Source organism: Bremia lactucae, linkage group LG13, assembly GCF_004359215.1.
Source record: "Bremia lactucae strain SF5 linkage group LG13, whole genome shotgun sequence".
NCBI classification, from domain to species: Eukaryota; Oomycota; class Peronosporomycetes; order Peronosporales; family Peronosporaceae; genus Bremia; species Bremia lactucae.
In genome coordinates, this window is record NC_090622.1 from 1,716,963 (window position 1) to 1,738,016 (window position 21,054).

Genomic DNA, 21,054 nt, shown 5'->3' on the forward strand with positions numbered 1-21,054 from the left:
AGATTGCTGATAGTGGAGACAAATTCGCCGAGATCGCACAGCTGCACGTAATAAACTGCGTGCTTTGTGCAACGCGCCCGGATGAAGTTGCAACATTCCGCACAAAACGGACAAGTCTTATAAGAATGGCGATCCGTCAAAGCGCAAAGATATCTTTGAACGTGTGCAAAGTGGTAGACGTCCTCTGACTCGATCTGGGAGCTATCTCGAGCTACTAAGGTCTTATCTATTTTTGAATGTCGATTTTGCGCCAGCCATTTTCACCAACAATCACTGGATTCAGTATATCACGCGGCATCCGGTTGAATGGGTTCCAATGCACCACACGCGGCTTCTTCATCCCAAACCCGCTTCTACGCTCTTGCTACGAGACCTTGGATTGTTCTACATTGAACAATGGGGTGGAGTTTATTGGCAAGGTTATCTATTAGACGACCTTGAAGAACTTTGCAACCTCGAAGGCTTCCACTCGAAAGACTCTTTGGTTCTCCAGCTCCAGTTTGTTAACGGTGAGGTGGCGGTGGGAGCAGGCAGCTTACCCGTCATAATCAAATCCTTCTTGGCTCAATCAATACGGACAAACGTCAGTGCTCTTAATGTAAGCCAAACTGTATCAAAATGAATGACCACCTATGTGGCTCGGTGAGCAGGCAGTGATGGCTGTTTAAAAGATCTTTTTGAACTACCTACACTGGTCGCGTAAGATTAAACACGGCACTGGTCTACTTCATCAAGCCACACGAGGAAGAATAGCCCATGCGGTCTAGCAGCCTGAACATGTAATTCTAATTGACTCGATTGACCGATTTCTAAAAGTCAAGAACACCACGTATGCCTCCTCGTCGAGACTTGCTGCAAGGTCTTGGAGATCAGCAAGAAAACGCACGTGATGGTGGATTGAGCGGAGCGGACAGTTCAGTTCTGATCAGAGGGGATTTCTTTCCGATATTTTTTGTAGGCGGAACGTCCGCGCTTTTGACAGCATCTATACATCGACTTGTATGAGCAATGGGATAGTTGCCTGGATCAAAGCGTGAACCTTTTTGGTGCAATAGGACAACAGCTGACTTTCGCTGCGATGCTAAGCGTGTCACGCCCGAAGCGATCGTAGAACACCAGAGCGAGACAATCCCGAATGTTGCTGGCGTGACTTGATAGAAAGCCGCAATCAAGCCAAGCCGTCTATCCCAGGAGACGATGTTCCCTTTATATATCATACACATCACGGTAGTTTTGATTCGGCTCTGTCCGATATCTTACGGCAACTTCGTCAAGTGCAACTCGAGCGCTATCGACTGCTTCAGTGTCTCCATACGAAGATTCCTGCATATTTTGCAGCTGCTTCTTAATTTTTTTTTACTTCTCCTAAAGCTTGCCTGCGTTTGATACTATGCGCAGCTGATTGCGGATGGCTTCAGCTTGACGCTTATTTGCCGACACGACTTATGGATGCTCAAGAAGGTACCGTGGAAACTTTCAGTAGCCCCTGCCATGGACCTGAGATCCTGACTTGAAACTGACACTGTGCGCAATGTAGTCACCGGTATGCTTGAGGTTGAAGTACTTGGCATCGTGAAAGACCTGGTTGGACGATTCAGACATCAGTATGTAGTCTAGTCTTTCAAGGCATAGGATCGGTAAAGCCAGGGGAGTGTTCAAATCACTAAGCACAAAGTGGGTTGCATTATCATCAAACCTTCTTGCGTCCAGGCTTAAGTATAATGAATATTGTTTTGTGTGCTTGTCCACAAGAGCTTACGCGTTGTTGATGCAGATAGAAGAAAACTCAATCATCACTCGCACAACGAAGTAACGGTCAGAAACTGATAAACGCGGAGACTTCGGCAACTGTGTCGAAGCCAGAAAGTAGGAGCGCAGCACTGTGAGGATGCCATTGGTTCCACCGCTAGTAGGTTGATCCAGCAGTGCTTGTTGTCACTAAAAAAACATTTTGTGATTGAGTGTCGATTCAAGATGGAAGCGGAAGGTATCGAGAGGGTGACGGTTTGCAAGCTTAGTCTCGTAAAGACAAGAGACAAAGCGCTTGGAGAGCAGCTGTTCGATCAAAGTTGTCCATTTTTTCTCATGCCGTTGGTGTTCACTGTCAGATCACTGACATTTTGTTCAGGAGATCTTGGGGGCCAAGAGCGTGTGGTAAGACCGCCCGCTACCACTGCATCGACCTGTCTTATGTTGAAGATTTATGTCTTTATCGAAAGTGTTGCGCTTTATGCGTTTGCGTGTATAGGAGAAATATAGCAAGGGATTGTATGACAAGTATAATACGGAAAAATAGTGTGTGCAAAATCATGCGCTGTTGCTCAGTCGGGTAAGGCATGGCAGTGCCATCCCACAGGTCACCGGTTCGATACCCAGCAACGACAAGAAGTAAAACCTTCGAGAACTGGTGTTTAGGGTTCACCAGCGCTGTACTGCCAGACAGTGACGTCACCCAGTTTATAGTGGTCCACGTATGTGGGAAAGGAGGTGCATTGAACGATAGGAAAGAGATAACGGTAGGACAGAGTTAACGGTAGGATCGAGATAACTAAAAATACAACTCACTTTCCGGTTTATAATCTCGACCGTAAGCCCATCTTCATGCTCATAGGATAACGTAATTTAACATCTTCTACGACCTGTAGCTTCAACACCGATTCATTCATGAGGTATGCACCTTCAAGCTTGCGCTGCTCTTCAATTTCTTCGAGTAGGTGCCCTTGCCACTGGACTTGACGCCACTGATCCATGCGGAGAGGCTCAAGATCTGAGCGGAGCAGTCTCAGGAGCGCGTTGGGATGTAGCAGCCGCACATGGTGAGCCGAAACCCATTCGACAGGCTCGCCGGTGACGAACTGAATCTAATGGTCTTTGCCGAAGATCGTCGGAGCGGCTGACATCAGCGCACTTCTAAAAACAAACAGCGCCTTCGTAAATCGTGTGAGCTCGTGGATCTGATCCATACGTGTCCACCACTTTGCACATGCCTTATACAAGTCTGTGCACTTGTAAGGAACTGACGATCTCATCACTCTCATCCATTTTGCGCTTAACGTGATGTCTTCGTCTGACATCGTTGCACTTAGTACGCGGTTGATCATGTACAGCTGCGCCAGTTCGGCAATCCCTAGAGCGACATCGCACTGTTGAAAAATAATGCTTCCTTCAACACCTTCTTAAGAACGTCGTCCGGTTTTATTTTTTAGCGTTCTCAGTAATCTTCAGGCGCAAACTACCTTTCCATCGGCTGCCTCGAAAAGTCCAGGAAGCATTAAGTATCGCGGCGTTCTTATTGTTCATCATCGACTCTGCCACGTTGACTATCGGTGTCGCTTTCTTCACCTTGAGAATTTTTGGCGCTTCTCGACAAAAAAGGCTGCCTCTGTTGACGACTTAAGAGCATCCGGAATCGCGATGTCGGCTGGGTTTCTCCGGGGACACTTGCCGTACTTGGCTTCGACTGTCGCTCAAATTTCGTGAACGATGCGTTTATCATTTGTAGTTCCGCAAAGTAATTCTTCGTCGTGATGACGTTAAGTTTGTGTGGGACGTGCTTTGTTATCATGCTGGAAAAGTAGACTTCGCCACGCTTGCGCTTTGTCTTATTCTGTGACGGTCGTAAAACCATTTGTAAGCATCAGCGTCGGTTGCGTTTTGCATGTTGGACTTGGGTGGTAGTGAAATTAGACCAGAAGACTCTTGGAACGTCGATATCGAGAGTGCGTCGTCCAAGTCAATTGCCTCTTTTGCAAGCTGATGAGTCGCAGCTTTGCGACCACGTTGAGCTCTTAGGTCGAGCTGGTTTTTCCCGTTCTCATCGATTTTTGAGTGGACTACGCTGCGAAAATCGAAGAAAAAGGGGAAAACCAGCTCGACATAAGAGCTCAACGTGGTCGCAAAGCTGCGAATTGGTATGAGTAGCGTGCAGCACTGGTACCTTAACGAGACGCTGTGGTGATTTTGGAATTGCGCTTGCCTTGAGTTTGGCTGACTGGGCTGCACGGGTTGGTGCAGAAGGAACTGATGCGGACGGCTTCGGTTGGACACAGAGAGCGCATCCAGGTTGACCTCATGGTGAGATCAGAAGCCGGATGGAAGACAATCTGACTAAGACGGTGCATCTTTGCCGTGAGCTGGATGGAGCTTGTTGTCGACGATGACCTGGTCGGAGACTGAGTAACGGGGGACACTTGACGGATCTAAAGAAGACACGCCAGGTCGCAGACGTGAGATCTGTTGCTGAATTTATATCGCGGAACGTGTCGTCGGTATAGCATCAGGTTCATGTCTGCGTCGAAGCCATCGTTCGAGATATCCAGGTAGAACTTGTTCGCGAGGACATCAAACGTTTTGAAAGGGCAGATACCTACGAGAATGTTAACAGACGTGCGCTCGAGGAGTAAGCACGCAGACTGTGACTTTATTTTTCGACGCAGGTTATCGCCCGGCATCTTAGAAACTTGACCAACGAGGAACTCGCTGCACAGCTAGTCGAGCACGAGAGTGCCGTGCATCTTACTCATGAGTGTGGCCATAATGTTTGGAGGGGTAACGTAGTCAACGCCTTCCCGCTCTCAATCACCACGTCGAACTTGGCGCGAGGGAGTCGGTATGGGCGAGATTGAATGATACGAGCGCTAATACAGGACCAGTCACCACCAGCTGCATAGTGACGCTCAATCGTCTCGATCGAAAAAAACGCAAGAGGCATTGAAGCCTCAACTCGACAGCGGGCTGTGTCAAAGGAAGACTTGTCTCGGCAAATGGTCTCGTGATGAAACAACAGTTCGACGATTGTCGGCCGCGACTTTCAACTGAGCTATATATGGGCCTAGCAGCGGTTGTATAGCTCAGTCGTACACCCCACTTCTAATAGTGCTGCGGCTCAGGGTTCGAGCCCGTGTATGACCATAGCGGTTCTCCTCGTCAGACGAAATTTAAAAGTCACTGTAGTGGGGCAGATGCAAATTTAAACGGTCACAATTAAACCTTCTCTATGCTTGTCGATGAATCCCACTTAAAAAGGGTCCGGCCCTAGTGCAGTGGTCAAGGACCGAAATGGTGTGCCATAGGTCATGGGCTTAAAACCCGCTCCAACCAAATACAGCAAATGCAGCAGACTTTCCGATACCCTTGGGACCCCTGGTATCGTTGAGCACAGATAAGCCCCAGGGCTAGAAGTAAAAAAAATCAGAATTTAATAAACTGAAAGAAAAATTCAGATTTAAAAGGATGAGTTCTATAGTATCTTAGCCAAAGACGAGTAGGTATAGGTTGTGTTAACGATAAATGTACGACCGACTTGCAACTGAGCTAGACGGGCACTTCACAATTTGTCAGCTAACCCAAATGTCGACTTTGAGACGAACCCAGCCCAAGATTCCAGCTTTTTCTGCCCCAGCCGTCCGTTCTTTGCGCTTGCACGATGAAGAATCCATCTGCCGCCCCTTCTCTACCCTTTGCCGACGAGACGACCCTTGTCGCGTCTGGACCGGATCTTGTTCTTAAAACTTTCTCGAAGGAGAATCCAGCGATCGCGTCTTGTTCTGTCGCTCCTGGACAGTCTCTCGCTCACAAAGTAAATATCCAGTCCAAACCTGTCGCTTTTCTTGAACCCGCTCCTAACAGAAACTTTGAAATGCTCCCTCCTCCAAGTGACCCGCGGAGGCTTTGACCAATTCTGCCAACACGGTCGTATGTTTATCGTTAACACAACTTATACTTACTCGGCTTTGGCTAGGATATTCTACAAATTACATTTTTAGTCTATTTTTTTTCAGATTCTTTTTTCTAATTTTAATTATAGCCCTAGGGTTTATCTGTGCTTAACGATACCCGGGATCCCAAGAGTACCGGAAAGTCTGTTTCATGCATAATTTTTAGCTGATGCGGGAATCAAATCCATGACATAGTCGATCCTTAAGCACTACATCAAGTAGGACACCTTGACCCCTGTAGCTCAGTTGCAAGTCGGTCGTGTAATAATCGTTAATACAACCTATATTTACTCGGCTTTGGCTAAGATATTAAAAAACTCATCCTTTTAATTTTGTGTTTTTTTTAACTTTTTTAATCCTGATTTAAATTCAAGCTTTATAGCTTGTCTGTGATCAACGATGCCCGGGATCCCAAGAGTACCGGAAAGTCTGTTTCATGTATATTTTTAGTTGATGCGGCAATCAAATCCATATCCTAGTCGATCCTTAAAATCTACACCAAGGCAGGACACCTCGGCCCCTGCAGCTCGGTTACAAGTCGGTCGTATATTAATCGTTAACACAACCTATACCTACTCGGCTTTGGCTAAGATATTAAATAACTCATCCTTTTAAATTTGATTTTCTTCCAACTTTTTTGATTCTGATTTAAATTCAAGCCTTAGGGCTTATCTGTGCTCAACGATACCCGGGGTCCCAATGGTATCGGAAAGTATCCTGCATATGCTATTTTTGGTTAGAGCGGGGGTAAATCCCGTGGTCTTTGAGTCAACATGTCGGTCCTTGACCACTGCACCAGATCGGACGCCTGCCCGTCTAGCTCATTCAGTAGAGCGCAAAACTCTTAATTTTGTAATCGTGTGTTTAAGCCCCAAGGTACGCGCTCGGATTCCAAGGTTGCTTGCTATCGTGCCACGTGCTTACCCTGCTAACTGCGCCGCTGACCTATATGCCCCTTTGCCGTCATAGCACGCTGGTGGAGGATGATGGTATACATACAGGCAAATGTAAGATCACCCACCAATGCTTTAAGCTAGGTGCATGGGTTCTAATTGGCCGTCTATCTCAGTTGAAAGGCTGTCTTTATTAGTAAAATTAGACAGTATGACCTATCAGTCGCCGTGCTTCACCGGCGGCACACTTGTCACTTATGTGCCTTGTCGGGCGTTCTCAACGCGTCCGCTTTTTCTTCTTCGCTGGGGCTTGCTCCAACTCATTAAGAAATGCCGCGGTCTGTTCTTCTACGCGCTGGTGGTGAGCTTCGGGGCTGTTGTTCGATTTCGTCGGGTGTTTCGGGTCTTCCACGAACATGATCTGGTACACACCGTTCACTCCGGTCAAGTAATCGTTCACGTCTGACATTCCCACCCACTCGCCTTCATCCCAGACTTGGTGGAACCTGCCAGTGACATCTAACGCCATCCAATGACGGCGTCCCGTCCCGAAGTAACAGTCCACCAAATACTGTCCAGTTTCTAACTCCAACTCATAGAGAGCCAGTACGGTCCCCTTCTCCATCCCTCGAAACAAATTTCTCTTGAGGGTTTTCCGGTGCACCTCGCCTGCTGTCCCGGGGTTTAACTTGCCCACCTCGTACAGAAACGCGGCGACCTTCTGCATACGGAGCCCCTCTCCAGGCGTAATATTCTTCGACTTCGTAAACTTCTTCCACAGATCGGTCAAAATGATACCGGCTCTCCCCGTGACCTCGTACACGGCCCGGACAGCGTCCAAAGCACAGTTGCCTTCCTCGCTCGCTGTCATCAGCCGGTGCCCGTTAGCATGGCTGCGGACATATCGCTCGAATTGGACATTGCGGTTCGTGCCGACAATCCACTCATCGACCATGTCACATATACTCCCCAGTCTGTCCTCAGGTGGGGTTTTCCTCGGCGTCCATAAAACTTCTGCCAAGGAGCCGGTGTACCGAGCAAGGTAAAAGTAATCTTCGTAGTGCTTTCGTCGGTCACAAATGTCTTCAACTGGAAACTTCTTTCTCGTCACCTGTGTAAGGGTTCCCATGGCCGCTATCGCTCGTGGGGCGAGTGGTCTCCGCAATGCCCCCCCAGTTGACCTTGCGGCTGTTTGATTCGTTCGAATGTCGCCCTTGCCGCCCCGCAAGCCTCGCGCATATGCTACCCTTGTCTTTCGAACCTTCGGCGCCGGTGGCGTCTCTTCGTCTCCTTCAGCGTCTTTATTCTCTTCGTTCCCCAAACCGACACATCCCACGTCCGCAACCGCTGGCACACGCTGTGGCGCCGTTGCCAATGGCGGGGTGTCCTCGAGAGTCTTCCCCACCGGACGGGCTGTTTCGGCAAGGGGCTTGGACTTCGCAACTCCAATCTCAACTTCCCGGACGCGCATCGTTTTCGCTTTCGCCGGTGCAGACAGTATTTTAACCAATCGGGCGGCGCATGCCTTTGTTGAGTCAGCACACAATTGGCCAGTGTCTTCGCTCTTCGACTCCTCGGCTGCCGCCTCCCGTGGCTCGGGCACGAATTCAAAGGACCGCATCAGCTCTTCGGATTCTTCCTCGGACGGCCCATCGTCCAAAGGCTCGGGCTCGCCGCTGACCGCCTCTTCAAGACCCAGTGGGCGGACCCCCCCCGTTTCCGGCGATAACCCGCGCGCGATAGGGTCTTGAATTGGCGTAGTTGACTTCTCCGAGCCCTGGTCTGATGGCGCCGGCGCATGCGGTCTCGTGGAGCTTGACGGTCCGTTGGTGTTCGTTCCTGGCATGGTGTCGAGGCTTAGAACCTCGCTCCGCGGCAAATTAAAAAGTGAGAATAATAGGAGGAGGCCTGAACACCACACATTAACAAATACCTTCCGATAAGATCTTCAAAATTCGAGTGTTCTCTCCGCGGAAAATGAATAATAAGAATTGTGAAATAAAAAGAGGATAAGGGAGTATAGTCTGCACCAGTCGTTTCAAGTAACATTCGGGTGACCTATACCTCTGTAATCTTATAACCCGCAAAATTACAAATACCTTAGAATATAATTCATCAGCTCGCCCTGATATTCCTATACTTTATATTTGATGTGTGACACCCAAAAAAAATGTTGTGGTCCACACGATCCAATTTTTTCGGGTCCAATTCTTCCGGCTAGGATAACATTCACTTTCGTCAATCGAATATGCTACTTCTCTAGGAGAAAACGGGTGCTTCCATGAGTGTACTGCCGCTTGCCCACATTTAAGTCTTGTATTGACGGTCATCGCCAGGGCCGCAAGGGTGACTGTCCGCCAGATCCTAACTCTGATATGGAAAGTGCAGTTGACTCTCGTGCGGGCCATCTATGAAAGGCATCACGTCACGTCGTGTCACAGAAGTCGGGGGTACAAACCTCAACTCCGAAGAGGGAGTATCAACTCCGAATACAGTAGCGGCAACTGCAGATTATTGCATGGTTACGTACAAACTTCTTCGGGAAGTATACGTACTGTAATCGGATTTGTCTGTACGAAGTCGTGAAAAAGTTGGTGTTGGTGCATCATCCTGACGGTAATGTTTGCTTATGTCGCCTGCTTGTCAGGGTCGTAGCGACATCGAAAGTTTACTGGAAGTGGGCGCAAGTTGCCGAGAAAATGACCGTTAAGGCAGGGAGCGCTGATGTCGGCAGCCGTTCATCGAAGAGGCACTGGTTGCGATCGGTCCAGAGAAAGTGGATTGTCACCGCTCAAAGCGTGTGCCAGACGTCGTCAAGCAGCACTTCGCTGTCTCTCCACTATTTTCTTACTCTTTGTTTTGTCGCCATCACAATATTCAGACAAGTTAGACGCAACAGAAAAAAAGGAGTCACTAACCGAGTTACATGCTCCCAGAGCTGCACGACAAGTATAACGGGCTGAAGTTGCCCTATTTTACACAGCACGTTAAGTACGCTTTATGTACTAAGCTATATGGTCAATTACTTCATGTGAAGTACTTAGACCTGCCAGTTGGGTGTGGTACCCACCCTTGTGTATGTGATGCGCATAGGTGTATTCAAATTGAAGGGATGACTACTTGCAGCATCCGTAATCCGAGGTTTTCAGAATAACATGCTCGCAATGTAGGGATGCACATTTATAGAGGTGGCATCCATTGAATGGTTAAAAGTATTGATATTTAATTTGATTAAATATAAATCAGTCTTAAATTACTTTCTAGTGAACAAGTGCGCACGTGAAGCCGAATTGCCGTTTCCGTGTTGTCACTTGTACTAAGGTTCTGAATTCACTGGGTGCGGTCGCCTAGGCGTTCACCAACTACCTTACCGCACGTTAGAGGAGATGGTCAAACCGCTTCCTCACTGTGCATGAAGGTGTACGCGAAAGTAGAGCGTGGCTGCTATAGTAGCGCCCGCCTACACTTAGTAGCACTAGTAGTCCTTTCAACGGCCCGTCTCTCTGAGCGTGTCAGCGAAGATGAGCCTCAATAGCGGTTAAGCTCATTTCCACCACCTCTCTAAACATCATCGGGAGGTGGCAGGGCACTTGGCGCAGGGACTTGGTGAGCAAGCCTGGCCAGGCTCTTGGTGTGTTACACCGGACTTGCCCTTCAATTGATGATTGGTTAGTTTTTGTATTTCTAATCAATACACCTTTTTGGGTGCACAGGACAAGACCACCTCCCATTATACTTTGGAGAATTTGTCGGCCCCGGGTATCGAACCCGGGACCTCCCGGTCCTGAAGTGAGTGGCGGACCACTACACCACCAGGATCGGTTTGGCCAGGCTCTTGGGCAGTCCTCCTGAGCAACATGTTGCTCAGTTGGGGAAGTTTTTGAGGTCTTCATGCTCGGACAAAGAAGGGCTGCTGGGCGTATGGAACTGTTGTTTGCTGCTCGATACCTACAGCTTCGTAGAAAGACTTGATCGAACTTGTCGCGAACTCCCGAGCTCCATCGTGCCTCACAAATTTGGAGACTTGTAATTAGGCATTTGTAAGGCAGCGAGTCAGTCTCGATGGCAAACATGAAAAGAATTCTCGCGTGCCCGTGAGCGCCTGGAATGCGTCACTGGAGCAACTGGAAGCCCTCGAGACGGCCATTGTGTGCAAAAGGAAGTAAATTGAACAATATTGCAAGAGGTTTCGACGCAATTGGTTTCGAGGGCGCGATGGATGGACACGGCTTGGATGGAGGTGACGAGGCACAAGGCCATGCTGCAGCGGAGTCCGTCACTCAGACTCAGGATGAGCTGAGGCATCAACAGGCTCGGAGCGAGGCTCTCAACTGGACTGTTGAGATGCTCTCTGCCCGGCCATATCAGCCGAGGCCCACTCGGATGGATCCGCCCAAATTCGATGGAACTGCAGCGCACACGATTGTCCACTGGCTTCTAGCCGTGGAGCAATGCGGTGTCGCGCAGCTCATTGAGGACGACAGCCGGATGGTGTCGTTCGCCATTTCGCATTTGCGCGGTAAGGCCTTAGAGTGGACTTACTCGATGCTTATGGCGGACGTTAAGGCGTTCCATTCATTGGCGATCTTTAAGACAAAGCTTCGCGCCATGTACTAGTCGCCGAAAAACGAAGTGTTGCTTCAGGCTACTCCATCAACGTGCTATGACGGCAAGGCGGCATAAAGGTTAGCGCCGCAGTTAGCAGGCTGAGCACGGTGACACGATAGCGAGCAACCTTGCGCTCCAAGCGCCCACCGTGGGGATCGAACCTACGACCACAAGATTGAGAGTCTTGCGCTCTACCGACTGATCTAGACGGGCAAACATCTCAATTTGCCGGCAACCGCACCAGTCGACTCTTCAGAAATACCTTCTCCGCAACCCTCTGTCCTGGTTTTTTCATGAACACCAGCTTCAGCCTCCCAGAGAATCGTCGTACACGTGGTACGTGGCCTATCTAACCCGAAGCCTAGTGTCGCAAGCGGTATCCAGTCCTGAACCGTGTTCAAACCATCCCCCTGTGAAAAATAGGAGGGAACTGGATGTGTGACCAAGCCTCGCCGTCCAATCATCTCAGTCTTCGACTACGCTTACACCGCTTGCGCCAGCGCAGACGGGACCTGATGACGATTATGACGTAACGATGGAGACGAAGCCGATGGAGACTACGACGCCCCTCCTCAGCTCCGGTCCTGACGATATGCCAAGATAAGTAGTGGGATACCCCGCGCTCTCACCTGCTGACGCAGACACCAACATCGCTGCCTCGCGTTCGACAGTGGATCCACGGCCAACCAAGGCTGACGTGATCGAGCAGCAAGAACATCTCCGTCGTGACCAAGCCGAATCTGACGCGGCGCGCCGTCGTGTGGAAACGTCGAAACCACTCGCTTGCGACATCGAAGCGATTAAGCGACAATATGCTGCCGGAGGCGACTGGTCCTTCATCGCGACTCGTATGGAGCAAGCGCAGCCACTATGCGCTTCCTAGCGCCCGGTTCAATATGGCGATCGACACCGGCCGCACGTTCGCGAAGACCCCGCTGCAAAAAATAGACGACATTGTCTGGCAAGTCTCACGGCATCGACGCTCTTGAGAAACTGTATGGCACGTTCGAGATCAGCCAGGTCTTTAAACTCCCGGGCGGCAACCTCCGTATCAAGGTACAATCATAAGAGGCTTGTTTTGCACTTAAACGCGCGAAGGTGAACATCCTTCGGGGTGTCTTCCTGCTTAAGGAGTTTGATGTGCTTGGCGGGAAATATTTCATCGATATTTCCAATGTCGACTCGGACACATAACGGACGTGATGTTGGACCGACTGTTCCTTTTGGGCTGTAAGCCGATGTACGACACGTTCCGTGAAGTCAACCTCGCAACTGGAATCACATCTGCCACCTGGCGATGACCTGGCGAGCACAACTTGTCCCAGTTCCTTGATTGTGAATGGTTCTGTGTTGTGACCAGGTCCTGTTCGACAACAAGCTACACCCTCTGCACGGCAAGAATGCTCCGTTTCAGTCTGAGAACCAACCGTTTGGCTACCGTTCGCACCACTGTATTGAGCTTGCGACGACCGATGACGCGTTTTCTCGCTCATTACGTCCACGGGCATCTAATCCGCAGCAGCAGTAGCAACCAGCTACTTTGTACGCGTAAGCCGCCAGCGCTAAGCCGAAGGAAACCTTTCTCCAACGGAATCTCAGAGAGTCCAAAAAAAGTGATGGTCAGCTCCAAAGTAGAGATAACTAGTCAGCGATCTGCTGCTACCCAGCTCGCGAACCCACCCTGTAACCGAGATGATGTGTTGTCATTATAAATCTTAAATAGCTCGACCAGTCTAATCTCGCCACCTAGCAGTCCGAAGCATACGTCTTAGCCCCTGCTTCTCTCTAGTGATGGCTTCACCACCGTTGCGAAGAACGAGAAAAAGCGTGGACGCATGGGCGTTGTCTTCACCGCTCTAGTGAAGCAACAACCTCTGTCACTGGACGGCATTGCTACCGCGAACTACTTTCAAGCGCTTCAGTCGATGGAAGTCATGTTTGAAGCGAAAAATGTGACGGCCGACCCAACATACGGTGCACGTTTTCAGATCGCCCCTGTCGATGTGAAGCGCCTTAAGGCCGTGAGGAATGCGATCGAGTCCGCGTTCTTCGTCGAGAAGCACCACACAAATATTAAAAAGGCGTTGCAGGCGTCTCCCCTATTGGAAGTTACCGAATCGATGCTGAACGAATACTGCCCTGCTTGACATCCTTCCGGATTGTCTCGCAGCTATAGACACGAAGGTCGGTTTTTCGTGCAAACTGGTTGAGAACGCGACTAATCCGGACCACATCACAAATACTGCGACCGAGTGTCCGCTTGCCTTCACCAGCGCGATGTCGTTAAAGATCGGGAAGCAGCACGGAGGTTGCGGATCTTGCGCAGCTCCATGTAATTAATAGCGTCTTCAGTGCGACGAGCGTGGGCAAAAACACGACGTTTGCACGGAAATGGAAGAAGGTGATGAAAACGACGGTTTCTTCTAAGCGTCTGGAAATCTTCAGGGCTTGTGCGAAATGATGACACCACTCTCTCATGATTCGAGAGCTGTGCTGCAACCAGGGCGATAGGCTTGTTTGATCTTGCGCTGATTTTCTGTCGCACCGATGCTGTTCACCCATGATCACTGGATTCAGTAAATCACTGGTCAGCCAGCGGCGTGGATTTTAGCGCACAACACGCGCTTGCTGCAACCAAACATGCTCCTGAGGATCCTGTGGTTGGACCTCGGTGAGCACTACATGCATCAATGGAAAGAGGTGCAGTGGCAAGGCTACTTAGTTGATCTCGAAGCGCTTCGGCAACTAGACGGCTACTACCCGGAGGAAGCTTTCGGGCCAAAACATCACGTTGCTGCGGACGGCACGGTGTCGCCAGTCGCAGGCGGCTTGGCCACTCGCTTCTAAGGGCTCCTCGACATAGCACTTGGAGCTTCGTCAGTGTTTGGACGGTCAACACCAACAGCATCAAGAAGAACGGCAACTTGTTTATCGATAACATGCTTTGTAAATACTCTCTGTCGTGTGTCTAAGAAACTAAGCTCGTAAATTGCATGCACCTTTCCACTTTTAAGTTTCATCTCGCCATGAGCGTCACCCACAAGGTCTTCTTGAACGGTCCTAACTTGCTGCTGGATCGGCACACGCGGGGCCGAAGCGGTGGAGTGCTTACGATGCTTAGATCCGACTTTCCCGGCTTCGCCTTGGCTGTCGAGAATTCGAGTCTCGCAGTCCCAGGTCGCTCTCTCGTCGTTAAGCTGGTTCTGGACAGTGTTCCACTCTACATTCACAACGTGTACGCTCCTGTGGACCGCCAAGAGAAAAGGTAGTTCCTCTCAAGCTTGGCGACCACGTGGTTTAAGGATCACGGGACCCACTTTGTGATGGGCGACCTCAACACTCATTTGGATCCGAGACTCGACTCTTGAACCCCCAACCTGCACTAAGACCCTAGTCGCGCCAGTTGTCTTGAGTGGTTAGCGACTCTTGGGGTAGTTGACACATGGCGGATTCACTTCGACACCAAGCGTGTGTTCGCTGGGTGTCACTTCCCCGGAAGAACCGGCAGGACTACATATCGCTGTCCAGGGCACACTGTGAACGCTTCTACGCTAGCTCCAAGTATTTTCTACCGTCGCACGCTGGCGATCATCTCGCACACTCTGCTCGTTTCAGGTCTGGCTTGCAGCTACACGGCAGGGGGTGTTTCCTACCGTCGCACGCTGGTGATCATCTCGCACAGGCTGTTCGTTTCAGGTCTGGCTTGCAGCTACGGCAGGGGGTAATGAAAGTTTCCGCGTTACCTGCTCGAATACCCTGTGGTGGTGTCAACAATAGAGAAAGAAACCAAGCTGGTCGGCAATAATCTACGCAACTCTTCAAACCCGGGTAAAGTTTAGGAAATATGGAAGGCTACCATTAAGGCGCAGCTGCAAGACGTGCAAAAGAAGCTTCACCAGCAGAATACACGGGCAGTTGAAGACGCGCGTGTCGCACTGGATCAGGCAGCCGCGCAAATTCGAACGTCGGCTCGTGGTGATGATTGTGATTTTTTCGATGAGGCCTTGAGGAATTACAAAGAGACGGTGACTCGTAATAGCTAGTTCAACCAGGACGGTGCGTTCGATTTCCAAGCTGCCAACGATGAGCACTTTTTCCGTCCGTTGGATACGAGCTTGAAGAGTGTCTCGATCGATGAAGTTGTGACACCGTTTTTTTTTTTTTTTTTTTTTTTTTTTTTTTTTTTTTTAGTGGTAGTGTCTCGACAAACCCTCATGAGATATCTCTGCGCTTCCCGGAGCACTGGGGGTCTGAGATAGGAAACCCTAACAGTCCGGCAGGAAGGGCTCCTCTACCCAATGACAACATGCAGCGTAAGCTCCTCGACACGATCGTTCGCTTCGTCTCGGATGTTGACCACGCGATCTTGAACTCACCGGTCACATGCAGCGGACATGGCTAGTGCTATCCAACACATGAAGGCGTGGCATGGACGGACTGACCGCTGATTTCTACCAGGTGGCTCCGGATGTGTTTGGCGAGTGCTTAAGCATAGTCTTTGCCGACCGTCTCATAAGTAGTATGTTGCTTCCATCACAGCGCAAGTCAGCCATTGTGCTGCTACACAAAAAGGAATCGCGTGCCAAGCCGGAAATTACCGACCCATCGCACTCGTACAAATCGATGTGAAGGTGTTGTCGTTAGCACTGACGTATCGTCTAAAAAGCATTGCCCCCAACTTGATTCATCCCGATCAGAAAGAGTTTGTCAGAGGTCGATCCATTCGTCATCATATCCGGTTCCTCGCGGATCTTCAAGACTTGGTCACGAGTCGCGACGACGATGCGTATTCGATCTTTCTGGACTTTCAGAAGGCGTCTAATCGCGTCAATTGGGAATACATATTCTAGCTGCTTGAGCGCATGGGTTTCGAGATAGCTTTTCTCTAATGTATCAAGCTGCTGTACACCGACCCCCAAGCGCATCTTGTCATCAACCAGAACATTCAGCCCGCGCTGCACCCGACAAGAGGACTGAAGGAAGGTGACCCGTTGTCTGCTCTGCTTTTCGTCTTGACGATCGAGCCGCTTGGCAACTTGCTGCGCTCGCATGAGGAGTACGGTGTGTGTTTTAATCAGAACTACAGCGCTACGAGCATCTTTATTGCAGATGACTCAACTCTTCTTGGTGGCTCGACCAAACCTACAAGCTCAACTGAAGATCTTAGAGGAGTACTGCGAAGGCTCTGGCGCAAAAGTGATATTATCCAAGTCCGTGCTTCTGACGCTGAATCGGAACCACGTCTGTCCGTTGCTTCCTCGAGTGCGCGTGGTCGATTGTACCGAGACTGTGAAGTATCTTGGCATCCCGTTTGGTCAGTCACCTGTCGTTGACGTCATCGCTGACTTTCTGAATCAGCGATTCTACGACGGTTCAAACGTGGTACAGATGGGGCGAGGACACTTCGTGGCCGGCTTGCGTAGTAGAAGCTGCATGCTGGAGAATGAATCTGAATTAGCGAAATTTGTGGAAGACTTCATTGCATTGCTGGTGGCTCAGACGATGGTGCTCTGCCGTCTATGGCACTACATACAGCACGTCTCGATTCCTGCTGCAGTGGTGAAGCGGTGACAGTCGATGCTGAATCGATTTATTCTGAGTAGGAAGCACGACCGCGATGTGTATCACGTTCAGCTCACTCCACGGGAGTTCTTGTACCTCCCCAAGCATGATGGTGGCCTCGGTATCACGTGCTTAGTTGCCCAGCTTCAACGACAGCGTCTTTCACTGCTGCTGCAGTTTATTCGTGCGGCAACCAACGAAGGTTCTTGGAACTGGACGACCGCCAGCGTTGAGCTGCTGACGTCGATACTTCCCCGATACGGGAAACGACATGCGTTAGATCGCCTGGTGATCTCTTCGCTACGCCATGATGCAGTGATTAAATGGTGCTTGGTCTCGCCGTGGTAGAAAGCAACCTGGCTCTGGTGGTACAAGACTCGGTGGGAGATGACGTGGTATGGCTTCAGTTAGAGGAGCAAGCTGCATACGACCTTCACCAGCTGTTCTGGTTCCATTCAAACGATGCACTGCACTACGAACAGACTGCACGGACCCACACCAGCTCACAGCATCGACGATGTCTTGGGATGGTTCCTAAACCGCAACGCATCTTTCGCCTTAACGTGTCCAGGGTCTTCGGCGTGCGCTACAAGGCTGACTTCATGCGTGATGGTTGTGCGTGGCCGGCGCAATGCGACTTTGTTGAACAGCACATCGGCTTCACGCTCATGTCCACGATGCCTTTGCAAAAGGCGAAGTGGCTGAGACTGCTGTACACTGAATCCACGCTACAGCGTCCCTCGCTGCGGTTGTAATAAAGTTGCTGTCTCAACCGGTTTTCGGTCGGTATACCGAATCACGTCCTGATATTTCCGAATTCGTTTCTCTAATTCGTGCGCTTAAATTTACCCATTATTATTCGTTTTATTTTTTTTCGACACGTGTTCAATTCTCCCACTTTCGAATTTGCCGGCTCAAGACCAAGATCTTCTCCTGGCTGAAAGTGACGGGGGGCATCTGCCCGGGAGAGAGTTCGCCTGACAGATTGGCTGAGGATGGTCTCAGTGTGAATGAAGAGTCTGGTGGCTGTGGCCTAATGCCACTGGCCACAGACTGCGGGACTGCTCCTGGGAACCCTGCAACGACGGACCCGTCCGAGCTTCTACTGGCCAGCCAAGACGCCGCGCCGGAAGTTTCTGACGGCTTGACTGCGTGTGGCCCTGACACTGGCGGCTCCGCGGTCAGCGCTGTCGATGTCGAAACCATTAGCGGTGGCGCTAACGCCGAGCTAACTGGCCAGCCAGCCTCGAATGACACTCCTCCGGCCGCGGCATAGGGTAATGTTATTTCAGGGTCAATGCCTCTTGTACCTGCGTACGCTTTACGTAAAAGCCCTGCCGAACAACTTGCAGCAATGCGTCCGGTCAAGCGTTCTCGGCGAGAGGCACCATCACAGGAACTCCACGACTCGAATGCATCGCGGACCGGCGGGATGCAGAGACTGGAGTTAAATACCTTGTGTCCTGGGTTAACGATTCGAATCCGACTTGGTTACCGCGAGATCAACTGGTGGCAACTGGCGTTCAGAATCTTTTTACGACGCTCGACGCGTACTTGCTCAGCCATCCCAACCGCGAGGTCCCGTATCAAGCCTACAGCAGCCGGAACGCTCGCGTCCACAGTGCAATCGCCGACGGGGTAACAATGCGGGCCTACCACACGCTATCCAGATGGCATTTGAGTTACTCGGCTACCAGAAACAGAGCGAGCGACTCCCAGCAATTCGGAAGGGGTATCTGCAGGATGCAATCGCCGCTAACGTTCCGCTTCATGACGGCTTCCACCGGACGCGCGAGATTGTGCGCTATTGCTCCAAAGCGGTCCGTCGCTGTGGGGTAGAAGTCAACATCGCTGCTTTTCGCAAGAACCTTTACGACGGATGCGGTGCAGGCCTTATGGCAATTGTGAGGCGTGTCCTTCCTGAGAGCAAGGGCATTCGTGTGCTTCCACCTAGGGTCTACCTTGTCTGCCAATACAAGCGCAATATGCGCGCCCAATGGTTTGCCATAAAGGTCACGGCAGAGGAAGACGTCATCGTTCGTAAAGATTATGTTGACTCTGGGATCGGAGACCAGACATGGCTCCGGACAATTAAGCTCATCCGTCATCTCGTGGTTCACATATGCGGGGCGTCTAACCCGTAAGGGTTCTAAGTCTAATCACATGATTACTACTTCCCGCTCCAATTCATTTATGTATCTAAGAGGAGTGTCTCTACGTCTTTTTATTTGAGAGGCACAGCCACGGACGCTGCATAAATACGGCCCTGACTTAAGTTCGTACGTACCATAGCATCTGTAACATTTTTGCACACGTAGGCTCGGTAGATTAAAACGTCACTCTATAACTTCTTGAAGTCTCTTTAAACTGAGTAAGACGGGCAATAAGTACCACTGCACGCCAAAGTCAACAAATTTGATTGCACAAATGGTGCATTGAGCGGAGCTGAAAAATGCTCGCATTCACAGCAAACACTAGCAAGCTCTCATTAAATGCACGCGACTGACGCTAAAGCCTTATCTGCAGTTCCAATCTTGCAATTCGTCATACTTTTATCTTATACAGTATTCCTCGTGTTGCCACGATTAAAAGCCTACTCTCGAATGTGAAGCCGCGCTAACACGTACAAAAAGACATATTCTTAATGGGTCCGCCATACTACCAAACTCACCTTCAGCTTCACACCTAGCTTAAAGCATTGGCGGGTGATCTCACATTTGCATGTGTGTCAACCACCTATATCCACCAACGTGCTATGACGGCAAAAAAACATAAAGGTCAGCGCCGCAAGCTAGCAGGCTGAGCACCGTGATATGATAGCGAACAAGCTTAGGATCCGAGGGCCCAACGTGGGGCTCGAAACCACGACCACAAGATTAAGAGTCCTGTACTCTACCGACTGAGCTAGTCGGGCAATTAGTACTATTACACACCACAGTCAACAAAGGTCGATTACAAATAGGGTGCATTGAAGTTGCGTTGTGGAATGCTCGCATTCACAGCAAACACTATCAAGCTCTCATTGAATGCACGCGACTAAAGATAAAGCCTTATCTGCAGTTCCAATCTTGCAATTCGTCATACATTTATTTTATACAGTATTTCACGTGTTGCCACGATTGAAGTCCTACTCTCGAATGTGAAGCCGCGCTAACACGTACAAAAAGACATATTCTGAATGGGTCCGCCGTACTGCCAAACCCACCTTCATCGCTTCACACATAGGTTGAACCAATGGCGGGTGATCTCACATTTGCGTGTGTGTCAACCACCTAAAACTCCACCAACGTGCTATGACGACAAAGGGGCATAAAGGTCAGCACCGCAGTTAGTAGGCTGAGCACGGTGACACGATATCGAGCAGCCTTTGAATATGAGCGCCCACCGTGGGGTTCGAACCCACGACCACAAGATTAAGAGTCTTGCGCTATACCGACTGAGCTAGACGGGCAATTAGTACCACTGCACGCCACAGTCAACAAAGTTCATTTGCAAAAAGGGTGCATTGATGCTGCGTTATAGAATGCTCGCATTCACAGCAAACACTAGCAAGCTCTCATTTAATGCACGCTACTAAAGATAAAGCCTTACCTGCAGTTCCAATCTTGCAATTTGTCATACATTTATTTTATTCAGTATTCCACGTGTTGCCACGATTGAAGTCCTACTCTCGAATGTGAAGCCGCGCTAACACGTACAAAAAGACATATTCTGAATGGGTCCGCCGTACTGCCAAACCCACCTTCATCGCTTCACACATAGGTTGAACCAATGGCGGGTGATCTCACATTTGCGTGTGTGTCAACCACCTAAAACTCCACCAACGTGCTATGACGACAAAGGGGCATAAAGGTCAGCACCGCAGTTAGTAGGCTGAGCACGGTGACACAATATCGAGCAACCTTGGAATATGAGCGCCCACCGTGGTGCTCGAACCCACGACCACAAGATTAAGAGTCTTGCGCTCTACCGACTAAGCTAGACGGGCAATTAGAACCACTGCACGCCACAGTCAACAAATTTCATTTGCAAAAAGGGTGCATTGATGCTGCGTTGTAAAATGCTCGCATTCACAGCAAACACTAGCAAGCTCTCATTTAATGCACGCTACTGAAGATAAAGCCTTATCTGCAGTTCCAATCTTGCAATTCGTCATACATTTATTTTATACAGTATTCCACGTGTTGCCACGATTGAAGTCCTACTCTCGAATGTGAAGCCGCGCAAACACGTACAAAAAGACATATTCTGAATGGGTCCGCCGTACTGCCAAA

The 21,054-nt window shown here is 50.0% G+C and overlaps 3 protein-coding genes across 3 annotated transcripts; all 3 read left to right on the forward strand.

Moving 5' to 3' along the window:
• Nucleotides 1-17,816: 17,816 nt before the first annotated feature.
• On the forward strand, nt 17,817-18,056 carry CCR75_002274 (uncharacterized protein; the record flags this gene model as incomplete). Its single annotated transcript, XM_067960372.1, has 1 exon — nt 17,817-18,056. One exon carries the CDS (start codon nt 17,817-17,819, stop codon nt 18,054-18,056), a length of 240 nt encoding a protein of 79 aa, XP_067819039.1.
• Nucleotides 18,057-18,077: 21 nt separating this feature from the next.
• On the forward strand, nt 18,078-18,422 carry CCR75_002273 (uncharacterized protein; the record flags this gene model as incomplete). Its single annotated transcript, XM_067960371.1, has 1 exon — nt 18,078-18,422. The coding sequence occupies one exon, from the start codon at nt 18,078-18,080 to the stop codon at nt 18,420-18,422; it is 345 nt and encodes a 114-aa protein (XP_067819042.1).
• Nucleotides 18,423-18,450: 28 nt separating this feature from the next.
• Nucleotides 18,451-18,924, forward strand: CCR75_002272 (uncharacterized protein; the record flags this gene model as incomplete). Its single annotated transcript, XM_067960370.1, has 1 exon — nt 18,451-18,924. The coding sequence occupies one exon, from the start codon at nt 18,451-18,453 to the stop codon at nt 18,922-18,924; it is 474 nt and encodes a 157-aa protein (XP_067819041.1).
• Between the last annotated feature and the right edge of the window lie 2,130 nt (nt 18,925-21,054).